This window comes from Sinohyriopsis cumingii, chromosome 17 (genome assembly GCF_028554795.1).
Source record: "Sinohyriopsis cumingii isolate HCF-2022 chromosome 17, ASM2855479v2, whole genome shotgun sequence".
In the NCBI taxonomy this organism is placed as follows: Eukaryota; Metazoa; Mollusca; class Bivalvia; order Unionida; family Unionidae; genus Sinohyriopsis; species Sinohyriopsis cumingii.
This window is the reverse complement of record NC_142977.1, coordinates 40064996-40091599: the sequence shown is the minus strand read 5'-3', so window position 1 is coordinate 40091599 and position 26604 is coordinate 40064996. Positions and strand designations below refer to the sequence as shown.

The 26604-nt window shown below is 35.5% G+C and overlaps 1 protein-coding gene across 3 annotated transcripts in view; it reads right to left on the bottom strand.

Annotated features, from left to right (window-relative positions):
- Nucleotides 1-1356: 1356 nt before the first annotated feature.
- LOC149778472 (uncharacterized) overlaps nt 1357-26604 on the bottom strand; it is a 95600-nt gene continuing 70352 nt past the window's right edge. The window contains exons 21-25 of one of the 3 annotated variants that reach the window (XM_089939332.1): nt 23727-23798; nt 18448-18488; nt 14667-14839; nt 13905-14116; nt 1357-8086 (exon numbers count right to left, since the gene is read on the bottom strand). In XM_089939332.1, coding sequence (XP_089795458.1) covers nt 8000-8086; nt 13905-14116; nt 14667-14839; nt 18448-18488; nt 23727-23798 — 585 coding nt within the window. In that variant the 3' untranslated portion in view covers nt 1357-7999. Of the gene's footprint in view, nt 8087-13904; nt 14120-14666; nt 14840-18447; nt 18489-23726; nt 23799-26604 lie in introns of all 3 variants that reach the window. The other 2 variants (XM_089939333.1, XM_089939334.1) reach the window with 2 other exon arrangements.

Sequence of the window (26604 nt, the reverse complement as noted above, 5' to 3'; positions counted from 1 at the left end):
AACCCAATGTTGATGTGACAATCCATTCAAGTTGAGTACCAACAAGATTTTCAAGATATTTGGGCTGCAACATTCTCAATTTGGACCAAACAGATATCATAAAAAGACTTCAGGTCAAAATTCCATTTCAGTACAAGTTTCTGTTCATGATGAGTAGCAAATGACAGGATTTTCAAGATGGCCACCACGATGACCATAATGGATGTCAGATTTGCACCATTTTTATTTAGAATCATAAAGATATCATAGTCTTTTAGTGAAAACCCTGTGCTGATATGACTATTCCTTCAAGAGAAGTAACAATAATACACTTTTCAAGATAGTTGCTGTCTGGCCAGACTGAATGCCTAACCATCACCATTTTTATTTCAGACCAAATAGACATCATAAGAAGTCTTTTGATGAAAACCCAATGTTGATGCGATTTTCCATTCAGGTGGAGTGAAATAATATGATTTTCAAGACGGCTGCCATGGTGGCTGTATTGGATGCCAGATTGGTACCAGTTTCTTTAGGACCAACTAGACATAAAACGGAATCTTTTAGTGAAAACCCAATGCTGATATGACCATCCATTCAGGAAATGTAGTGACCACTGTGGTAGCCATAAAGACCATTTGAGGGAGCCATTTTCATACAGAACTAACCTAACATCATAAGAAGACTTCTGCTGAAAACTTGATACTTGCACTACTTTCCATTCATGAGAAAAACAAAAATTGCCAAGATGGCTGCCATGATGGCCACTTTCATTTTGTGCCAACTAGATGCCATAGGAAATCTCTGAGTGAAAATCCCATGCTGACAAGATGATCCATTCAGGAAAAGCAGTGATAATAAGATTTTCAAGCTGGCCACTGTGGTGGCCAAAATGGATGTATAAGCAGCATGATTTATATTTTAAACCAACAAGACCATGGGGTGAGCGTGCTTGAAGTTGCATTGCAATCCTCCAAGCTAGTTTAGGTATAGAGATAACAAGCTTGAGCTAATAGACAATAAATTGGACAACTGATGAAAGACTATGCAAGACAGACAACAGGCTAACCCATACTCTTCTGGTCAATGACCGGCACACACCAGAAACCCCCATACTGAATGGGATTCATCCACTTATTACTCCTTCATGTGGTGTATGTGTATTATTCACCTTTTTCTTCCACACACCAAAACTTCTGCTCTTGAGCAAATCCTACTGAAACAGAGAATCATTCTAGAATTCCATATCACACTCAGATCATCTAACAACAGTTCAAACCAGCTTCACACTGAGATGTTATCTTTATCTGCTAATCAAAAACAATAATGTCGCCTACATACTTGTAAAAAAAAATTGTTAAAGAAGAAAACAAGAAAAAAATGTCACATATCTTTATTACTCATGCATATTTCAACAACAGTAACAGAGGATCTTGTCCGCATATAAAGTTCTACCACCATAAATACAAGTTGAAAGAGACAGAAGGATGAATCTATTCTGCAATTAACACAAACTTCAAAGGATTCACAAGAAAACTTCGGACAATCTAAATTATTGCTTTATTACCATTAGAGGACTTGATGGCATACATATCTCTCAGAACAAAAGAACTGATTATATCCGATAAGACTGTTGAACCACAAGTAAGTGAATACAATTTCTAAAAAAGAAAAATGATAATAAAAAAAATCAAAGAATTCAGTATACTGGTGGCATGAAGGATTGTGAATCAGTCAGATTGATAATCACAATACTTTTTTTAAAATGAAATACGTGTAAGCATAATTATAATTATCTTTTCTTCTCTTCATCAATCATAAATGAATTGATAAAAAGAAAATTCTGACAATATTCCTAAATATTTAGGCTATTCTTTTATGACCAGCTAATTATTTTCTCACAGAATTAAAATCTCGTTTTTTTTCCTTACATATCTTGACTGACATATTTCATAGACAGAAGGCCAGATGTTATAAAGTTAAATGTAGAAAGCACCATATTATTAGAAACAAAAGCTATTCTTAGTAATATAGTGTAGACATTATGCCATAAGCTTTGATGGATGAAAGCTCTCTAAACCCCGATGCACAGAATCTTAGTGATCTCCTACTCCTCCCTCTCAATGTCATTTGGAATCTCCTATTGTTTTTTCTTGTTGAGATATCATGAACTTACATTCCTAAGTAATCCTGCTGATTTTAGCTGTCAGATTTAAGCCATATACTTCTGTGCAATTAGCTGTTGTCAAATACTGGAATCTCACATGCCACACAAATGCAGTCATTTTACCAGGCTTGTGGGGGCTGTGATGTGGCAGCCTACAGTACTGAAACACGAGGTCTGATCACAACAAACATTACCATGTGCATCTCAGAAGTTATAAGCACTATTCTGGAAGGCATCAACGGTACAAGGAAATCCGATTATCACATATGATGATCATACACAGTTCACAAAGTTCAAACTATATACACACCAAACATAAAAACTAAGTTCATGCGGAATTATGATTTTAAAGGAAGGAAAACTAAATTTACTTCATGAAACTGATAAACAGAATTCATTACATCTCAAGAAATGACCTATGTAGATAATACATTGCATTCTTTAATGAGGTGTATATCATATTGCATTTATCCAAAACAACAACAGCTACACTGCAACTGAGAAAAAAAAAGTACTGACCCAAGCATGGACTAGCACTGTTAAACTGTGATACAGTGCATACTTTTCTGAATCTGATAGGTAGTTTCACAATATTTTAAGTTCAATCGTGTCAAAGGTGAAATAAATACAAATTGGTATTTATCCCCATAACCCAACTCAGTTCTAATGTACATCTGACACTTGAATACTTTTCACTATGACATCTAGTTTACTATACTGTACTACTGATCAAGTGAAACCACCCAACTACATACCAACCGCTTACCTACTGTGACAGGGCATAAAGACATAAAAGAACAAGAATTAACATTCTTTTCAATCATTTTAAAGTAGAGGTAATCAATTTATAAGTAACATATTAATGTTGTTTTTGTATTCAAGGGTCAAGCTAGACCAATTTTATGAAGAAGTTTATCAGTTGCCTATTTCACCTGGTACCATGATTTTTTTAATAGAATCACTCTTAAAATCTGGTTGAAAAAGCTTGCAAGTAGCTTCATGTTAGGCAGTGGTTCTTCCCAAGGTCTTCCGGGTTCTTCGTCCGCCAAATATATTGGCTGTATATAACGTGCTGAAAAAGGGTGTGTAACCCCATAAATCAACCCTTTGGTTAAAAAGCTCTGATCACTGTCCACCCGTAGAAGACAGATAATACTGTGTGAAAGTCACAGGCTTCGAGTACCTTGGAGTGACAGCCAGCAGTACATAGTTCATGCATCAGTAACTACCTTGATTAACCACAACCTCACTTGAAAAGGATCCAGCATGCAGTTCACTCCTCTAATTTCTATGCTCACTGACATGGTTTATCTGCTGAGAGTAACAAATCACAATATAAGTTGTTGTTGTTGTTGTGGGGTTTAACGCCATTTTTCAGCACACGATAGGCTATACATGGTGGCAAGTATTAATGGTGGAGGAAGAACCCGGAAAGAACCACCGACCCACGAGAAGGTACTGGCAGACTCGAATCCACGCAGACAGAGGTGACACAATATAAGAAAATAATGAAAGTCTGCCATTGAATAATCCTTCCAATCTTACTTCCAACAGCTAAGGTCCTTTCAGAGTAGGCTATGATGTACATGGGTCTAGCATGGATAAATCAATGGGATCATAAATACCAATACTTGTGTTAGTAAAGATCAAAATGTAGGTCGCAGTGACTTCTTTCATTATATGGGGGTATTATCAACAGTAATCCATCCAGGTTTCAAGAAATCATTAAGATACATCCCCTCACAAACCTTCATGATTCTTGGTGTAATAGTATGTATATAGAGTGATATAAAAACATCTGGCTTTGAGCTAAACCGCTACAAAACCTGACACTGGGGTTATATAGTTTAACTTTTGATTTGTTCATCTCAGCTTTAAAATGACATCTTGGTCAATTCTAAATCTTATGGGGTGTCATGGCATAGCAATCACAGCAACATCTCTAAACAGTTAATTGTGGATTTAACAAATGAAATATCTTACGTCTGACGAATCAGCCGTACAAATGAATCTATTTAAAACGTTGAGAGATTTAAACATTTGACTATTAATAAAAAACAGAAGTAGTAATGATGAAAGGCTGTGTGAACACTAATGCAGAGGATAGCAGTAATGTTAGTTCATAATACATTCAAACTAACTTTCTAGAGAGATTACTAGGGATGAGACCCATCCTACTATTCAAATTATTTATACTCTTTAAATTGACATAGCTCCCAATGACAACATAAGGCTACCTCTGAACCTCTTAAGCCACTGTTTGACAATCAATAAACAAGAAAACCAGAATGTAATTGCTGATTACATAGCCTGCTTCTATGCAAGCTTTTAGTAGTTTTCAGCAACCATTGTAAACAACAATTATCATGCAGAGAATAAATGTAGTCTAAAGTGATACAGGCCTATAAAATGTTGACCCATGTGACAAGGTATATAAAGATATAACAAAATTAATCCTTTTCAGGAGTCACATTTTGCTCCAAGCACCTGTCCCCTGGACAAGTGAGTTGCAACAATAACTTGTCCATATCTTCAATTTACTTAATACTCTCTTACTCAAAGCCGCAGGTACACAACACCAACTGGATACTAAAGTTGGTACTGCTCATGAAAGTGAAGTGGCCTTAAAACCCTTATGATACATTAAGATATATAATAAGAAACAAAGTTTCTAATTTGAGAAATTGCTGTTGCACACATAAATCCCAATTTCTTATCCATGTCCATAACACATGGCAATAATCTTTCATATTTATGCTACTTATTTTACTTTCAAGGAATTTTTACACTGTATTTCATTCGAAAAATTAAGAGCAAGAAAATGTCAAAATTTTATTATTTTTTATCCGGTCAAAGTCATTCAATGCAATGACGATGACACCAATCATAACTATCAGGGTCAACATTTGACACTGCAGGACCAGTTAGTGTTATGCTCACCTCGGGTTACCAGTATTTTCAAGACTGCAACATTTATTAATTCATTGTTGCACTAAATTAAAGATGCCAGCAGGTACTTTCATAAGTACAAAATTCTACATAGTCATGACCTTAACACAAATACTTAGATTATCTTAGTAAAATAAAAAATATAGGTCATAGAGACCTTCTTTGCTTTATAGGGTGAACCACTAACAGAGATACATCCAATACTCAAATTTATATTTTGTTTCTTATGACTATAAATAACAGTACCTAATAAATGAACTTCAAACACAAAATTAAAAAAGGCCTCTGAAGAACATAAGATAGGTCACAATGACACATTTTTACAATAAAGGTGCAGTACTCATCAATATGCATCTCCTGACTGAATCAGGTGTGACAGTATACATACAGCATTAAAAAAAGTACAGCATAAAAAAAACTAAGTAGTCATGAACAAAATGCAAAATAGCAAAGTAACTAAAAGGTAAAATACAGGTCACAGTGACCTTTGTTATAATGATTCTAGCATGAAAAGTGCCTGAGAAAATAACTTAAACACAATATTTAACCAAAGTCATTGAACAGTGAAGCATGTAGATATGGATAATAGTGACCTTTTTAAGTTTCATGATTCTGTGTAGGAAAATATGCAAACAGCATGCACAGTCATGAATTAAACAAAAATGTAACCCAAGTCAGAAATGTGAAATGAAGGTAAAAATTACCTATTTTGCTGCAAGGGTGGGGTACTAACAAACTTATGATTATCTCATCTAATTCTTTTTTCTACCATGAAATTTGTTAAAAGCCAATGTTTAATAAAAAATATGGACCACTGTGACCTATATTTGAGATGATGCCTCACCAAGTTTCATGATTCAAGTTAGGATAGTATGTTAAATGGGTAACCCATGTGAGAATGAACTAATTGTAAATTGAACCTAAGTACAATCTGAAATGCAGGTCACAGTAATCTAACATTGTATGGGTATGGTACTAACAGAAATGGCTACATCACCAACTTGAATTATTTTAGCATGAATGGTGCTTGAGAAACTGACTTTAAACAAAATTCAAGAATGTTTCAAATAATGTACATGTACTAAGTTAGCTCCTCTGGCCACCTCCCTTTGGTTTAGGTGTGACGAAACTCACTCCAAACTGCTGCCAAGTAGGAAGAAAGAGTGACTGAGATGCAGTGTGGCTGTACAAATATATATGCTTTTATATATGTGGATGCCGATGCCAAGGTTAGTACCATAGCTATCCTCTAAGGCCATTAGCTCATAAAAGGAGCAAGTAGTAAAATGTCACGGATTGCTTTCTTAGGGCCCCTTAAATGAATGCTGTAATTTAAAGCCCCAATACCACTGTTTATCAGAAATGTCACCATTCTTCCAATCTGAATAAAGTCGGCAAGGAAGGAAATGATTGGTAAAAAAGCTATCAGACAGATACCATTCTTTGAAATAATCAAGACGCTAAGTTTAAATGACATTCAAATATTCATCTTAGAATTAAGAGGTGCCATCCCTTAATTCAGTCAACGAGGTCACTCATAATTCCATTCTTATTCAGGAGTGCTTGAAAAAGTAGTGATGTGATAAAAAGATTCCATTACTAACTAATTATAACAACATTCACACATGGTGCACAAACTGATTCAAAAGGAAATGAACAGAGACAAGCCCACTTTTTTAAAAGTGTATCTGAGAAAATAAAGCATGCATTAGATAAAAATAGGACTCAGGTGAATAATGGTGATCAGCTGGGGTGCTGCAATACTTAGAAGGGTTTAACTTGGGTTGATGACAATGACACAGTGTGGTGTTAGATTCTTATGTTGACAATGGTGACATCATCAAATCTTGTGTTGCAGCTTTTGACTAAAATTAGTTAACCCACATCAAAGTAATTCATATAAAATGTGAAAAATGGCTGGGTTTCTCAGTTTGAGGGGAAAATTACATGCTTCATGTGATGAAACATCATTATTATCTGGTTTTAATGGAACTTGATGATGTTTAGGACCAATATATTTGAAGAATTATTATTATTCAAATGATTTGGCATACAAAACTTTGTGAATATAATGGCAGCATTGGGGCTTTAATACAGATTAAAATGAACTCTGCCATTTAATACATCAACTGAACAATTTACACTGTATTACTATGTGAAGTAGTTAATGAAATTGCCATATATGACGTGAAGTAATATACATAAGTAATGTCTGTGTTATACATGTATGTGAGAGTGGCATTAAGTGGGATGAATTACATAAGCTTCCTATGATACACCCTCCAGTCATGTCCTCTTGGCTTAGTGCTCACTCTCTAGCTGTGCTATGTACATAAGAAATATCTCTGCAAAATACCATCACAACAAAAAGTTTCCATTTCTATCTTAAAAAGGACACTACACTCTTTGACAGATCCCAAACTAAAAACAATTTATAAACAAGCAGCCACTACATATGCAGCATTATAATAGTATACATATATTATTAAAGCTTGGGATAGAATATATACAGTTAACAGACAGTCCTTGCCCTGTACTTGCCGAGTCCATGAATCATTATTGTCAGATTTCACTCTCTATTCTTTTATGTTTTATTTCTTCTTCAGCTTTCTGATTGTAACTGGTTTTACAGTAAAAGCAATGACATGGCAAAGAACTCTTCATGCTCTCTTTGGCTCATGAAACCCCTTCAATTTCTCTATGTCCATATCTTTCTCCTGCATACATTATTTTCCATGTTTTACATCCAGTGGAACATCAGTTTAATGACCTAGATTGTATAAACGCACACAACAATCTCAAACAGAGAATCCTTTGCAGGTCTTGTTTTCAGATTGATTGCTCATGGTGACTACAGCCCCCATGAGATAACAGCTGTGAACCTGTAGATGCCATGTAGTGGGCTCAATGAGGTTCCGCCGGCCTCTGCTGCTTCTGTAATTCTAAGAGTCGCTCCAGTGGAGACTGAACTTGGGGTGAGGACCAGATAGACTGAGAAGAAGAAAAAATAGTGGATCATAAAATGAGGTCTTGTTGCATATAAACTTATGAAATAGGCTGAATGATAATTTCTGTTTTCATGCCTTTACAAGCAAAAGACAAACTATTTCATGAGTAAAAACAGATGATTAAAAAAATAGTAAATAGAAATGTGTCTTTAAGACATGAATGTTGCAAATTCATTTACTTGTGTCTATCGTTATTTATGGTTTTGCCAAGGAATGACATTTCACTGATACTTAACTCACTCGGCCCCAATCCCGCCTGTAGGCATGATGAGGCTGTACCCTATTTCCGAGAGTAGCAGCATCAAGGTAATTTAAGATACACCAAAGTGGGTGCTATTACAAAAAAAAAGCAGACAGCTCTACAATGGTACAAAATAATCTGGAAGTTCTAATTGCACTACAAAATACAGAGGGAAAAACCTCATTTTTTGGACCCGTTTTTTTTTTTTCTCCACCCAAAATTCACTCGTGGTCAGAATGCAATTTTGTGTCTGGATTTTAAACCTAAAGGCCCCAGATCTAAGGCAGACCAGTCTAACTGCAAACAGACAGGTTAACCTTTGAAAAAAATAGGATACAGTGGGCATTTAGAATAAAGAATGGTTTCCAAACGAAAATGATGGGTCCATTAAGTAAAAAAAAAAAAAAAGATTTTTTTACCCTTTTGCTCATGTGCAAACATAATAAACAGTGGAAAATGATGTTTTTAATACAACTAGGCATTAGCCTCATGGAAAATCTGCTGAAAGCCGATGTATTACAATGTATTCAGAAATAGCCCCCAAAATGTCTTTCCTACTTGCATTTCAGGCAAAAACAACAAAAACCTCAAGGCCGAATGAGTTAAATTTATGGATTAGGGAAAGGGATCCCACAGATTCAATTGAAATATCCGTGTTCATTGGACCTTTAAATCTGTGGTCTTATAACAACATAAAATTCATAAAAACAAATGCCATTACTATCAAGGAAATCACAATTTTGCATAATTATGTAAGGGCAATAAAAGAATAAAACTCGACTGGGTTTTTCTAATATTTGGTCCTCTAAAAGTTATTAAGCTGAAATTAAGTTCCTAACATCCAGCAAAGGCATAGAGAAAAACACAAAATGTATATTTCTGTGACATGACTAACTGTATAATAGCATAATAATCTGAAATTGCAATGAATTTAGATAATAGGCCCTTGTTTTGTATGGCATCATCACAAGTCCTATCATGACATAGGACTATACATATACAGTGCGAACCCGCTTTAACACGATAATTGGGGTTTAAAAAATTTGATTGCGTTAATAGCGGGGTTGTGTTAATGCAGGGTTTTACAGCATATTACTTTTTTTCAGAGAACAACGCATTGGCACATATACATGTATTCATGTCTAATGTATATCATGAATAGGGTATCAACAGCATTTACTATCGTGCCGTCATAGCATGCAGTTCATCCATAATGCATGTCATTCCAATGAAAAATTGCAGACTGATTTAAAATATTCAATAATTTTGTGTCTGAATTCAAAGTCTAATATATAGCATGAACACAGTATAAACACCGTTTACTTACCATCTGATATCGTACTGTTGTGGCATGAAGTTAATCCATAATACATATAATTCCATTTCAAAAATTGCATACATATTTAAACTATTCAATAATTTTGAAACAGATCATCATGTGTCTGAATTCAATGGGAAAAATTAACAGCAAAATTAGGCTGAGAAAGACGAAGCACATGTATGGTTCCTTACATTCCAGGGTCTATGAACTGTGTCTGTACAAATTTCATACTGCTAAAATTTTCTCATATGCGTTTTTGTATACCTTTATCCATTGTAAATTACCAATAATTGACACTTGTACACCTATTCATTTGAGCAACTACAGCAAGAATAATTAACAACCAACACATGATTTCAGCGTGCATATAACGTTTACTTCAGACTTTAAAGTTATCTGGTTGCATGACTCCTTAATTTTAAATTTCATCATTTCTTAAAAAATCTGTCTAGTGCAGTCCAGTTCTTTGCCGTTAACTGTTGGCTTTTAGAAAAGTCAAGAATGCTTCTGAGTTGGAAGATTTTGATGCTGTCCACATCTGGAGTTTCCAGCCACCTCAAACTAGTTTCTAGGTTCTCTAATGCCTCTGATACTTCTGGTGGGGGAAGGTGGGGTGCCATCATCATCATCATCGTCATCGTTAGCATCACTGGTTTTGGGCTCTGGTTGTGCAGCTTCATTCTTCCCATTGACATCTGCAACAATTTCGTCATCTGAGATGTGTTCATATATGGGGCAGCTGTCATCTGCTAAATACCAGGTGAGGATATCTTGCAGACATGATTTTTCTCCATTTTGAAGCGAAATTATGATTTTCTCCTGACCTGAATCAGATGTTTCTTGATATAGTCCATTTTTTATATCTTCTCCAATCATTTTTTTATAAAAAATACAGTCTGTCCAGTCCCATTCTGCAACAACCCTTGTAAAGTATTTGTTCCATATATTAATTAGCACAAGAGTCTCATAAAGACTATTCTGATTGGTTAAAAGTTAAAATTCATCCAGTGAATCTTCGTGTAATGGAAACTGATGGCAATGGAAAGAAGAAGCATGCTTGACAAACATGGCGTACTAAGTTGTTAAGAGAAACCTTGTGACAAAAAGTTTAGATAAAGGTTTAAAAATGAATGGAAATAGGAATGGCTGGAGCAAACAGCTGATGGAAATTTAGTTGGTCAGTTTATAAGAAAAGTGAACAGTAGAGGATTGGCATTTTGTGATCTCTGCAAGATAAGATCTGAATTACAGTAATCACGGTTGGAAGAGTTTGGAACAGCACCTACAAAAGAAGCTGCATACGGAAAAATTGAAGCTCAGAAGGCATCTGGAAAAAGTGCAGTTAATTACTATAAGAAGAAAGATTTTTTGCATGAAATAACAGACGTAGCCCTCTGTCAGAATATGCTTACTGCATGTTACCAATACACGCACAAGCTTGAAAGGAAAAAGGATCTTGCTGACAAGGAAAAGAAACCACCGAGCCCAAAAAGTCAGTGGTAACAAAAAGGAAAGCTAAAGAAATCTTTGCCAAAGCCACAAAAAGAGCTCGACTGGCATATCAACAGGTTGTGTCCAGTGGAGAAAAAGACAAGTGAATGTATGGGATTATATGTATATAGTTGATGTACTTGGGTGTTTATTTTACAGATTTGTTATGAAAAGAGAGAAGAATAATATGTCTGCTGCAAAAATTGACAAATTATTGTGACTTAACTATGAGGTGAACACTGACATGCACATGAAATAACTTCAGCATCAATAGTATTGGAGAACAAATTCATGTGAGAATAAATACTGTGAAATTATTCAAGTCAAGTTGAACATTTTTGGCAAGTTTATTAGTTTTTCAAATGATTATTTTGTTTTATATTATGATAATATGTTGCACCAGAAGCAGTTTTTTATGATTGTAAAATGTGTTTCTAGATCCCTGGATCAGGGGCACTGCCCCTTGAGAACCAGTTGGGGGAGGACCCACAAACCCCTCTTAAAGTTTTTTCAGCTATTTTTATGGAAGACCAAAATCATGTCGTATCATGATGACTGTGCTCATATTCTCTGAGTGCTTCTTTGGCTAAACATGTCATCTTCAATGAATCCTGTAAATTGAGGCTCGTTGTCACTATCATAGTGTGTAGATGACAGAAAAGCTGGGCCAAGACCCTTTATCCAGTATCGTTCAATGCAACGTGCAGAGATAGTATCCCAGGCCTTCCTGCCGAGGTGACAGACTTCTTTCAAGTTGAGTGATGCCGCTACCATCCGCTTGATCATTTTGCGACGATAGTTTTGCCTAAATACTCATATGATGCCTTGGTCCAGTGGCTGGATTTCTGATGTAGTGTTCTTCAGGAGGGAAGAGACTTTAATCTTGCCGTCACAACTGACAAGATTTTCTACTGGGGAGTGGGCAGGGCAATTATCCAGCAAGAGGAAAGCTTTTTCCTCCCGCTTGAGTTTTTGTAAATGAGCCTGAACGGCTGTAATGAACGTTTTATGGAAACAGTCTTCAAATATGGAGCTATTCATACATGCATTCTTGCTGTTAGTGTATTCAAAGGGAAGGGCCTTCATATTAACAAGATGAAAACATCTGGGAAACTTTGATTTTCCAATCATCAGAGGTCTGACTTTGTGGCCAGACCTGTTGACGCAAAACAAGAAAGTGACTCGATCCTTTGTGTTCTTAAAGCCTTCTCATTTGTGAATATCAGTCTTGGTTGCAAGGGTGCTATCGGGTTAACATTTTAAAGCATAAACCAGTCTCGTTGCAATTACAAACTTGATCAGCTGTGTAGCTACCTTCCTCCAGCAACTTTTTAAGCTCAACTGGTAGGAATTGGCAGCATCATTATCAGCTGAGCGGATTTCCCCAGACACAAGAACTTGGCTGATAGCATGCCATTTCTTGAATCTGTCCAGCCAGTAGTTACTCGCCTTAACTCTGGAATCATCTCCACTGATACAGCGATCAAATTTCTCTGCTTGAGCTTTCCAAATTGGGCCATAAATGGGAACTTCTTCTGAGCGAGCCTAGACAAACCATTGGTACAAGGCTGAATCTAGGCTTTTGTCATTAGCAAACTTAACCCTTTTACGCTGTAAACCAGTTTCCTCTTAGAGAATGTAGGGTAGAGCTTCTCTTCTTCTGTTTTCCACCCTCACAGAGTGGACTCTAGCAAGCTGACTTTGTTGTTTGCCCTTCTTTAGTTGATCCAGGGTGTACAATTTCACTTGGGCAGAGAACGACTTGCGTTTGTGAACTTGCTTTTCCATAACGGTAAAATATTTTTATAAAAAATAGGAAATTATTAACGAGTTCATAAGCAAACACCATACACATTTAAAACCCTAGAACTAAATGCAGTGGGTCTGCAATGGCCATGAGTCACTTTTATAAAGTATTTTAAGCTGAACACATGTACAATTTAATACCCTTTCAATTTCCAGCTAATAAAATGGACATTATTTACTGGTCAACTGACTGCGTCTAATAACATTGCCAAGCCCAGAAAACATGATGGCAGCTTTCATTTTTTGACGTTATTAAATTGTGAGAATCTTTTTTCAACTACCGCATTGTCTGCTGCTTGGTTGTGTATGCAGTTAAAGAAGAAACACATGTCAGCTATTGTTTGAGGAACAATTGTATACAGAATTAATTGAAGACAATCACAAAGAAGACTTACTTGCTTTACTCTTGGATCAGTAATAAGTAACATTTCTGATAATGTTTAATTTGGCATAACACTTCAGGAACCTGGTGAAATTGTTAAATTTCAGAAGCCATGGAACGATCATATTAAATATGAATTCACTCTTCCCCAAAATGATAATAAACATTTTACACACTATTTCTCATACTTAAAAAAAAATATTTTTACAGGTATGAGAAGAAAAAAGTACATTTAAAATGTCAGGAACCATGCCACGATCGTATTATATTCTAATTCATACGCAATCTCTTCCCAAAAATGATAATAAATTTTGAATACACTATTTCATGTACTTTGAACAAAAAATATTTTTTCATTTGCGAATGACTATGAAATTTCGGAAGCCATGCCACGACTGCATTATATCCGAATTTGTGTCATTGCAGGGCAAGTTATAGCAGGGTTGCACTGTACTATATCAATAAAAATGACATGCAATATAACTTATGATACATAGCACTCATCATACATGTATGTCTCTGTCTCTGCTAATGAAAGAGATAAAGATAGTTTTACACACATGACCAGTGGCGGGGAAAAATCCTGCAGTATTTGCCTCACTGATGGATGGCTGTAATTTGTTCCCCCACTGGTCTTCAGCAGATCCAAACATCAGTCCAATATCCAGTTCTGGATTACGTTTGGAGTCCATCGGATTGTAGAAGTCTGAAGATGGATCTGGAGAGTTGCGGATGCTGCTTGATGCCGAGGAGAAAGGAGATGATCCAAGGCCTGCTAAAATAGGGTTGGAGAAGAGTAACAAGCCTGCAGCTTGAGCCCACATTTATATTAATAACTTTGATCAAATTTTTAAGCAGACGGTTGATGCACCAGAAAAGAAAATATGCATCCTACTTTTCACTAATGTGGGATTATAAAAAGATGGAAACCAAAATACATTGCGCTTACTCGAGACCATAGCTAGAACTCCCTGTATCAACTAAATGCCACCTTTGTGTACACTTGAGTGCGCATGATATTTCAGCTGACTTTACAAAATGACAAAATGTCAAGTCTGGCTACAAGAAGAGTAATGTCTTCTTATTTATAATGTTTTCTTCTTCATGTAGAATTCATGCCAATAATTTTGATTAAGTTTGATTCTATCCAACATATTTTTTGCATGTTTCATAACTTAGAATGTCAGTTTTATTGAATGTATTCAGAATAAAATTTTCAAAATGTAATTCATGTATGTGGGTTTTTTTGGTCAATAAACCATTATGTTTTAAGTTAATGTGTCTAAGATGTCTTTTAGGGTGTGTGTTTAAAATGTACATACACTTACTCTTAGAATCTCCTGAGGCTAGCCAAGGGGAACTGCTGAACAGTGTGTAAGTCCCCTGCTGTTGCTGATGCGGATGAGAGGAAGATGGGGGTACTCCTGCACTCTTGGAGGGCCCCTCTATTTCTTTTATATCAAGATCTATATTCACTGCTGGTACATTGGAATTTCTGGAATGAAACACAATACAGTCTAGTATTGTTCCCCAGATATGTTTTCAATTTATATCATCAGACTAATCTGTGATTAAATTCTCAAAGTACTACCCCATATAAATCTTGATTCATCCCTAACTCATACAAATCCTCAGACTGATTGGAAATACACCATTAAATTCCTTAAATGAACCTGTCTGAAATACTGCAATCAAATCCAAAGATTAATCTGTCTGTCACAACTAATGTCAATTGTCAGATTGATCTGTCATACCTTATTCAAACCCTCAGACTGATCTGTCAAAACCCTACTGAAACCCTAATATTGATCTGTCATAACCCTATTGAAACCCTCAGATTGATGTCATAACTCTATTAAAACACTCAGATTTATTCTATCTGTCATACAGTGGCCCCCTCTTGAATGGCCCCCACCCCAGACCCAACCTGCAGCCACCCACTTCATTTGGCCAGAATCCTATGGTACTGACAAGTGTTAAAAAATGCCCTTTTCTTGTAAAGTCATACTGGCCATGTATGTGTTCAGTACCTACTATAATTTCAGTAATATATCATTTTTCAGAAGTTTATTACACATACCTTTAAATGGTGATTATATACTTTATTTGGTTCCTCCTATATCCATATTCCTTTGGAAGGTCATTATTTACACCCCCAACAAACACATAAGGCAAAACTCGATGTTAAAGTATGTGGACAGTTTTGGACGAGATCTACCTAAAGGTGTGATCTAGTTAAAAAAGGAATGAATGTCACACATTGTGATGTCACAATGAAAGCTACGCATGTTGAAAATAAAAAAGTGTACAACCCTACATTGTGACAATTAGACCCGACATGCTCTTTTCTTCATTCCATTTAGTACCTGGCCACCATTGTAAAAGTACATAGCAATCAAAGATTTTTGTTTGTCTCTTGATGACAGTATAGATGCAAAGCATTCAAAAGTCAGGGCTTTAGTTAAACTGTATTAACAATTATTATTAATTGAAGAGGTCTAAATGTTCCTACATCACCACATTGTCATATACTATAGACTGGTCACTCTACTAATTCAGCTAACAGTTAGTATTGTAGTGCAAAAACTAGATTATGAAATGTATTTAAAAGGGTACCAGACTAAAAACCAGTTGATCACAGGTTAAGTTCACTTCCTTTGTAAACAATGGGTATCCCATATAATAACAACAAATGAAGGAATAAGGTGCAACAAAAGTGCATAATGTCATACGACATGCTCCATTTGGAACTCAAAGTGCATAATGTCATAAGAATGCTCCATTTGGAACTCAAAGTGCATAATGTCATAAGACATGCTCCATTTGGAACTAAAAGTACATAATGTCATAAGACATGCTCCATTTGAAACTCAAAGTGCATAATGTCATAAGATATGCTCCATTTGGAACTCAAAGTGCATAATGTCATAAGACATGCTCCATTTGGAACTGAAAGTGCATAATGTCATAAGACATGCTCCATTTGGAACTCAAAGTACATAATGTCATAAGACATGCTCCATTTGGAACTCAAAGTGCATAATGTCATAAGACATGCTCCATTTGAAACTCAAAGTGCATAATGTTATAAGACATGCTCCGTTTGGAACTCAAAGTACATAATGTCATAAGACATGCTCCATTTGGAACTAAAAGTGCATAATGTCATAAGACATGCTCCGTTTGGAACTCAAAGTACATAATGTCATAAGACATGCTCCGTTTGGAACTCAAAGTGAATGCAATTCTACTAACAAAAATGAATAAGAGTCACTGATTACTGCTGAGAAATGTCATGTCAAGATTTAAATAAACATCATCAATATATATATTCTACTGCACTGGGAAAATGGAATCATTGGACAGGGATATTTACAGTCATATGTTTGTGCCCTAATTTTATTGATGGGGTGGTTCTGTACCATGATTATGATTTAAACAACATTGTTTTACCACAATGATTCCATAACATTCCAATTATTTTTAAATGAAAATATAAAATATTAAATAAAATTAATTAACCCTTTTAAGCTTTATTTGCAGGCCCTGGGTAGCTGAGTAGTCCAAAGTGCTCGCCTTTAACTCATCACAACCATCTCACCCCTGTCTATTGATTAGTCTCAGGCTCGGCCTATTTGGCATGTGAGAAAGCTTGCCAGGAGCTTCCCGTGGGCTGGTGGTTCTTCCCTGGGATTTTCCAGTTTCTTCCTCCACTAGTTATACTGGTCACCATGTATAGCCTGTCATGTGCTGAATAATGGCATCAAGCCCACGACAACACCAAAAAGCTTTATATGTAGTTATTACTCACATCTGTGTGATACCCCTCCAGGAAGGCTATCCTTCCCATAAGACCACAATCCAGCAGCAGAAAGGGTGACTTTATAAGTGGGTAACTGATATACCTCATTCAAATCCTCCAATTAATCTGTCATATCCCATTATAATCTTAATCCTGTCACACCACATTACATTACATGCATTAATCTGTCATATCCCATTATAATCTTGATCCTGTCACACCACATTACATTACATGCATTAATCTGTCATATCCCATTATAATCTTGATCCTGTCACACCACATTACATTACATGCATTAATCTGCCATATCCCATGATAATCTTGATCCTGTCACACCACATTACATTACATGCATTAATCTGTCATATCCCATTATAATCTTGATCCTGTCACACCACATTACATTACATTACATGCATTAATCTACCATATCCCATTATAAACTTGATCCTGTCACACCACATTACATTACATGCATTAATCTGCCATATCCAATTATAATCTTGATCCTGTCACACCACATTACATTACATGCATTAATCTGCCATATCCAATTATAATCTTGATCCTGTCACACCACATTACATTACATGCATTAATCTGTCATATCCCATTATAATCTGGATGCTGTCATACCACATTACATTACATGCATTAATCTGTCATAACCTATCCAAACAACCCATGCCATTACCCATTTAAATTCTGAAATTAATCTGATTACATTATTCCACACAGGTTGTCAAATTAATGTGTCATACCAAATTCAAATGACTGTAACACCTAAGTCAAATCTGTCGATTATTAGAGTGATCTCTCATCATCCTTTCAAATCATCAAATTTTTCTGACACATGCTGCTTACTTTCACACAAAGTTTAATATTTCTGTCATACCCTATTCAAAGCTTTCACCTCAACTGATATAAGATTTTGAATGATCTGCCACATTGTATACCCATATTACCTCCCATAAATGTGGTAGAATAATATTAACTAGGGTAATGAGATTAGACTAACTTCATTTATTTTTCACATTTCAATACAGGATATTTGCAACACTGAATATTCTTTGTAAAGTGAAAATATAAATATGCCTACACTGTAATTCACAACCCTGAAACTGAAAAGAGTCTGGTAAGACTTTGTGAACACTGACAAAAGAATTAGTCAACTTTGTGAATACTGACAAAAGAATTAGTCAAATCTGCAACTTTTATGTTTGAAAGGTCATCCAAGTTCAAAGGAAGTTCCTCTGTAAACAAACTTTCATCTCGTGCTGTGTACATGTATAACTTACCCTTTGGGTGGCTGGAAGAATAAATCAGGCTTTGGAGTTCCCTGAAACAAAAAAAAAAAGTAAAAATTTTCCTCTCCAAGTTATGGAACAAGTATTTAGAAGTAGACTGATGAACCATTTGAATTACAAGACAAAAGATGAAGAGTCAAATACTGCATAAAAATCTACTGCCCTGATCATGAACAGTTATTAAATTACGAGTTATGTCCTTAAAGAATTAACAACTAACTAATGAGAACATAATAGGCTGGACAAACATAAAAAATTCTGACAGCAATGTTTCAAGCTTTCTGTTCATTTCTTCTTGATGCCAGTGTCATTAGTGTTCATATTGATGCCAGTGTCATTGGCATTCATATCAATGCCAGTGTCATTAGTGTTCATATTGATGCCAGTGTTGCTGGTGTTCACTATGATGCAAGTGTCATTAGTGTTCACCCTGATGCAAGTGTCATTAGTGTTCACTCTGATGCAAGTGTCATTAGTGTTCACTCTGATGCAAGTGTCATTAGTGTTCACCCCGATGCAAGTGTCATTAGTGTTCGTCTTGATGCAAGTGTCATTATTGTTCACCATGATGCAAGTGTCCTTAGTGTTCATCTTGATGCAAGTGTCATTAGTGTTCATCTTTATACTGAAATCAGAGACTGGATAGTACTCTTGTTCAAACCTCTGCAAACATCTTGTTGAATTTTTTTTAAGAATTGAAAATCCTCTTTCTGCATCTGCATTAATGCATGGTAATACTGATATGCAGAAAGATGTCATATATTTGCTTCAAAGATCACTAATCCTTCCCAGAATGACAGCTTACATTTCAACATTCAGCCTATAAAAGTGAATCACTTTACTGCTCCTAATTTTATCATTCCAATTACTGAAATAATCATGATCTTCATCCAAGGGAATGAACTGCACTAACTTTTGACACTTCAACATCTGCAACTGGCTAAACAAAAATTGAAAATGGGTTGTTCCACTTCATGTACTTTAGTCTTGCAAATTAATCTAACAAGTTCTCCCACAGCAGTTCTCAACAGACTAGCAACACAAAATATTGTTACCGTTCTTTAATTAAGTAATTAGTGGAATGTTGATTGCTTACCTCTGACCACCTTTATCCTTTTAAGTGCCTCTATGTTAACCACCTGTATAAACTACCCATGGGTAATAGTAGTCCATGTGCAGTAAGCAAACAATGCAAATCATGACAGTTTACAGGCTGTGGGAAATATAATCATGGTATCAAGAAAAAAATTATTATTCTCATAAAATTTAATGGTAGCTAAGAGTAAAAAAAAAGTGTGTTGTCATGAGACATGATAACAAAGTGTGTTGTCATGAGACATGATAACAAAGTGTGTTGTCATGAGACGATAACAAAGTGTGTTGTCATGAGACATGATAACAAAGTGTGTTGTCATGAGACATGATAACAAAATGTGTGTCATGAGACATGATGTGATATAACTGGTATGAAATAACACCAAAAAATTATAAAGTTATAAAATGATGTATTTTATTGTTTTAACATTTTGTATCAGGGTTCATACAGACTTGGTGACATTTTTTCCATTACTTTACTAGAACATTTCAAAAATTTTCAATTAGCACACGGCTGAGCAAACCCCATAGCCCGACGTCCTGGACTAGTCATATTTGAAGTCGGACAAGTAAAATTTTCCAAGTCGCTAGTCCAGGACAAGTGCTTTTTAAAAAAGTCGGGCTAGTCCTTATTTTCGTGCTTTAATCACTATATCTGCCTTTATTTGGCCAATCATGCCCTCTGGGCATACTGAATACTTGATTCTACCCCTCTTTGTGTATACATTTACATCCTGTTAACGCTTGCTAAGCAACCAAATTATCGGCAAATCAAAACACGTCAAATAAAAGAAAGCCAGTATGATCAATTAGCATGTTGTAAGCGGTTTTGTTGCAATGAGTTTACTCAATCTAGATCATAACGAGCGGCTCACTATGATTTTAATCTAGCGAGTCAGTGGAATTAAATTAATGAAAGGTACTTTACCGACATCAGTGTTGGTTTCCTTTATGAACTGATTAAATGACAGTAATGATTCTGAAATTTATAATTGATTATACCGATGATTAACTTCCATGTGCGATATTGTGTTTGAAGTGAAAAAATTATGCTAATTAATGAGCTGTTTCAGTTCGTATTTAAAAGAGAAAATTGATGTTATGATCACTTTAGAAGTAGTTGACAAGCAAGCTGATAGTTACTCTGTGGATAAAATACGTTTGCTAAATTATTTTCGCAAGGAAGATAATAACGGCGATTCGGTGAATATAAATTTGTTTGAAAATGGAGGGATAAAACGTAAGACGGATGCTGAGTGTGCGGTAGCTATTTCTGAGTGTGTGAACGAGGATTTAGTTCAAAGAACTTAATCAAGACTTCTTTAAGGAATTCCTTAAACCAAAAGAGATTACAAATGCTAATGAACATTTCTGCAAATGGACCAGAGCTTGAATACTTTAACCCAGACACAGCTATCAACTGCTGGCTTAGTACTGGTACAGGTAGCAGACATATACATGGGCATATTTTCAGATCCATCAGCTAAAACATATATACATGAACCTAAAGAAGCCAAATGTATAACAACCAATGTTTTTGAAAAATTAAATTTTTTTAAGAAATAATTATGTTGTATATTATTATAATTTTTTTTCTTCTATGGATTAAGTACATACGTCTCATCAAATCTCGGCAAGTGATTACCATTTTGGGACCAGTGAAAAGTAAGGTGGGACTAGTGAAGAGAAAGGTGGGACTAGTGAATTTTCTGAAACCACCTGTCCTGGACTAGTAGTTTAAAAAAAAAATTGTTCAGCCCTGTAGTATTTTAACCCAAACAAATTAATCTTTCTTAAATACCTTTTTTCCATTACACGTAGACATATATACATCAGTCAACTTGAATTTATCATGAACATCTCAGCAGACACTTTCTTTAGTTCTTCCACTTTGCGGTTAAGGTAGAAAAAAGATGTTTTGATAATTCTTATGCAAACATTTCTTTAATTTAAGAAGTCTACTTACCATGAAAAGCAGACACTAAATGTTGGATTCTTACCTTGTGGGATGATCATTCCAAAAGCCAACATGAATATATGATTGTACTCCTTCAACCTTTTGTTACAACTTTCATCACAAAAGAAATGGACACAAAACATGGTTTTAAAGTGAACAGGCCTAAAACAGTTTTTTTCAGTGAATGGACCTGAAACAGTTTTCCAGACCCGAAACACTCTTTTCCAGTTTATTGACCTGAAATAGTTTTCCAGTAAATGGACTTGAAACAATGTTCAGAAGTGAATGGATCTGAATCAGTTTTCCATTAAATGGACTTGGAACAATGTTCAGAAGTGAATGGACCAGAAACAGTTTTCCAGTAAATGGACTTGGAACAATGCTTAGAAGTGAATGGACCTGAAAGTTTTCCAGTAAATGGACTTGAAACAATGTTCAGAAGTGAATGGACCTGAAACAGTTTTCCAGTAAATGGACTTGGAACAATGTTGAGAAGTGAATGGACCTGAAAGAGTTTTCTAGTAAATGGACTTGGAACAATGTTCAGAAGTGAATGGACCTGAAACAGTTTTCCAGTAAATGGACTCGAAACAATGTTCAGAAGTGAATGGACCTGAAACAGTTTTCTAGTAAATGGACTTGGAACAATGTTCAGAAGTGAATGGACCTGCATCACTGCCATGAAGTAAAATGCTCTGCTCAGCAAATCACTTATTTATATTGCTTCAATCGCGTCTAATGCAAAATTGTTTTGCTATGTTACTATATGAAAACGTGCCTTGAAAAAGCTGATTAGTGTTTGCTGATGCTTAGTATGATCTGTGATTAGTTTCATTACCATAATAATTCTGATTTTGGAATATCATCCTAAGTTATGACGGTTCCAGTGCTGCATGAAGTAGTAATGCTAGCATTTATTTTGGTTGCCAATGCAGAGGAAGGATTGACAATACCGATATTTTTTATCCTTTCCATCTTCATCAGTCTGCTTCATGAAAGATGGACCACAGAAATATTAAGTATTACAGTGGGCTGATTTAGGATAATTCATGTTTCTTGCCGTTATGGTTAGATTTTAAGGCACTTTTCTCGCCATGTCTGAAGCATCAATAATTCTCTCACAAGTGCACATACCACTTCTCTCTTACCAGCACTGAAGCATTTCATCCAGTCTTTATAAATTGAGTCATACTCAGACTTGATAAATATTGTAACACAATACCCTTTGCTCATGTGTACTCGTTCACAAAGAATTCTCCCCACTTTGCTATCCATGTGACTTTCCAAAGTTGTACAAAAGAACAAAAACAAAAAGACGTAAAGATTCCAAATAAACAAAAAATCATAGACTGATTCCCAAATGTCTTGTACTAACAGGTGTCAGCACTAAGTCATAACAGAACAAATATGTCTAGGGCAAAACTAATACACTTACAAACACACACAGACACACATACACACACACACAAATTATTGGGGGAGTGATGAACTCCAAAATCTATCTTTTGGCAAAAAGCAAGAGTTTAGTCAAATTCAAGGACCTTTTGAGGACAAAACTCCTTATGACCTACCAGTATTTCCAGGAACCCTCTAAACTCTGGGCCTTTTCCAGGTCTGTGTGAAATTTTTGTGTTATCTAATTTGTTGGTGAAAAAATCCAAACCGTCAAGATGACCAAGGAGTTTTTAAACAAATTCAAAGAGTTTTTTAGAACCAACTTTTTTAAATTCAAGGCATTTTCAAGGCAACTCATGAAATTCAAAACAATTTTTTGTATGACCATGAAGCCAGCATCAATTATGGGATTACTGTAGTATTCTGATAGACTGATGTCTGGGTGGGGTGGGATGTCTGAAAGTCACATTAGTTTCACAATGGCAAGTGATACCCACAATGTGGTTGTCGTATGTGTTTAGAGTTTTGATAACATAGCCCTCTGCTGATGCAAGTGAGATGTTCTGATATTAATTACAAATTTCGGTAATAGAGTAATTCCTTATCAAAGTTTCAGATGCTGCTCACGATAAATGTCGAACACAGGACCTATGAATAGAGTCATGATAACGATGATGCCTTTGCTGTCAATGATACCAAAGAGTAATACCTATGTCTCAACATCCACAGGTAAGACAAAAACTATTGTAAGATGCAGCCACATAAACCATTAAAACACCTAAGATTACTACATGATCTTGATGTACATTTTAAAAATATCTACCTCAGCATGGCCTTGAAATGAAGCAGGTGTTCTCTGTTGTGGTAGTACATTATCTCCAGAAGACCTAGGTGGCTAAAATATAGACAGGCAAAACAAAGTTTTAGGGTAAAGAATAATGTAGTAAAGAGTGAGTTACTTCTTTGAGAAGAATTTCTAGGAATTCAGGTAATGCATTTCATCTGCCTGCCCAGTGCATAATAAAAGAATTAAACTTCATCAATGTAAGCAAAAAACAAAAACTAGGTCCTTGTTACATGATGATAGCTGTGAATCCAAATGAACCCCACAAGACATTACATTAAGATTCAGATAAATCAAATTATTAAGAAAATCAAGTTACTGTAACCTACTTTTGGTGGCAGTAAATAATAATATCTTCATAAATGTTAAGGAAACTCTATATGAGCAAGAGAGCTAAATGTCCCCCCCCCCCCAGTCCCATGAGAATAAAAAATTAGTTATGGCAAGATATTTCGTAAGTTGCAAAAACAGTTTTTATGACAGTCACTTATTTGATGTCCAATGAACACCATTTTAATTCAGGATCAACAAAAAATTATAAGGAAGGTTTTAAGTGAAAAAACCCTTGCTGATACAAGCATTCATTTAGGAGAATTGGTTAAACAATATTTTCAAGCAGGCCACAGAGGCAGACATACACTGACATTCATAGCAACAACAAGAGTCCCTCAAAGGGACTGATGCCCTACTGGCTGAAAACAATTTTCCAAGAATTGAAGGCAAGCCCATTTCTTTCTTTTACTGTGGAGTGCTGAAACCATCACTGATATTCCTCAGTGAAAACACAATTTTCAAATTAGCTGCTGTGGTGGACATATTGGAATTCAGTTTTTCATTTAGGACCAATACGGCAGCATATGAGATCTTCTGGTGGAAACCCTATCTTGACAAGTCTTTCCATTTTGGAGATGTGATGATAAGGTTTTTTAGATGGATGCCATTATGTCCATATTCAATATCAGACTGGCACCATCTCTATTTAGTACCAACTAGACACAAAAAGTCTTTTGGTGAAAGCACAATGTTGACATCATGAGTCATCTCGGAGAAGTAATGATAACAAGATTTTCAAAATGGCAGTTATATTAAAAGTCAGATTGGCACCATTTTCAAAATGTCCATTCACGTGGTATCATATGAAGTCTTTCAGTGAAAACTCCATGATGACATGACCATTCTTTGAGGAGATAACATGATAAGATTTTCAATATGGCCACTGTGGTAGGCATATTAAATGTATGATTGGCACCATTAGGAACAACAGGAAAGGTTTTAGTTGAAACCCCGCAATAATGTAGCCATCCATTCAGAAGGAGTGATAATATTTTCAAGATGGCAACTGTTGTGGCCGTACTGAACATCAGATTGTCACTATTTTCTTTCTGAAGGAACAATAAAGCCTAAGAAGTCGTCTGGTCAAAACCCCATTCCAATATTCAGGACCAACTAGACATCATAAGAAGTCGTCTGGTCAAAACCCCATTCCAATATGCAGGACCAAGTAGACATCATAAGAAGTCATCTGGTCAAAACCCCATTCCAATATTCAGGACCAGCTAAACATCATAAGAAGTATTCTGGTGAAAACACAATTTCAATATTACATATGACACTTCACTTGGGAGAATATTTTTCTTCAAATTTTCAAGATGGCCACTGTAGTGACTATTCTGGACATCAGATGAGATCAAGATTGATTTCGGACAAACTAAACATCATTATAAGTCTTTCAGTGAGAACATCATGGTTGATATGACCATTTGTTCAAAATTTTCAACATGGCCACTCTGCTGGCCATAATGGATATAAGACTGGCACCATTTTCACTTATGATCAAAGTAAACATCACAAGTAGTCTTAGTAAAAAGCCCATGTTGATATCATCATCTATTCAAGATCAGGAGGAGTAGAAATAACAAGATATTCAAGATGGCTGCTGTGGTAGCTATATTTGGCATCAAAATCAGTACCATTTTCATTTAGACAACTAAACATCATAAGGAATCGTTGGTGAAAACCACAAGTCAATAGGAGTTTTCATTCAGGAGTAGTAATAACAAGATTTTCAAGATGGCCAACACAGTGGTCATATTGGACATTAGATCAGCACCATTTTTATTTATGACTAACTAGATATCACTAATTTTAGTGAAAACCCCATGCTGATATGACCATCCATACTGGAGTAGCAATAACAAGATTTTCAAGATGGTCACTGAGGCAACCATATTGGATGTCCAAGCAGCACCATTTTTATTTAGGACCAACTAGACCAACGGATGAATGTGTACATAAAGTTTCATAGCAATCTTCCAAGTTCTTTAAAACCAATAACAAATATTTCATCTAATTTATTCTATTAGACCAAAATATATAGCCAGTCTCTATTAAAGGAGGCTGGGTTATCGAGGGAACAGTTTAGAGAAAGTTTCACTGTATTGCTGGGAACAGTTTAGAGAAAGTTTCACTGTGTTGCTTGTTATCAAAATATGTAAATTAAGTATATAACTGTATATCATACACAGCTCCACCTATTAGCATTTTCTGATTCTGTAGTACATAGTCCAACAAAAACCCAGAACTAATTTATGACACTGTATGAATGACCGACACCTAAATTCTCAAGTTTAATATTACAGAATAAAAACAAAGGTGATATTCAAACAATAAGGAAGTATTTTAATATAAATACATAAACTATAGTCCAACAGTCTTTTCCACAATGTTTAAATGCCTAATGAACTATCAAGCAGTGGCATGTGGAGACTATCTTTGACTTTCTGCATCGAGTTTGAATAGTAAAATTTGTGCAATGCTTCAGCACACAAACCTGCTAATAAATTCTCTAAATCAAGGA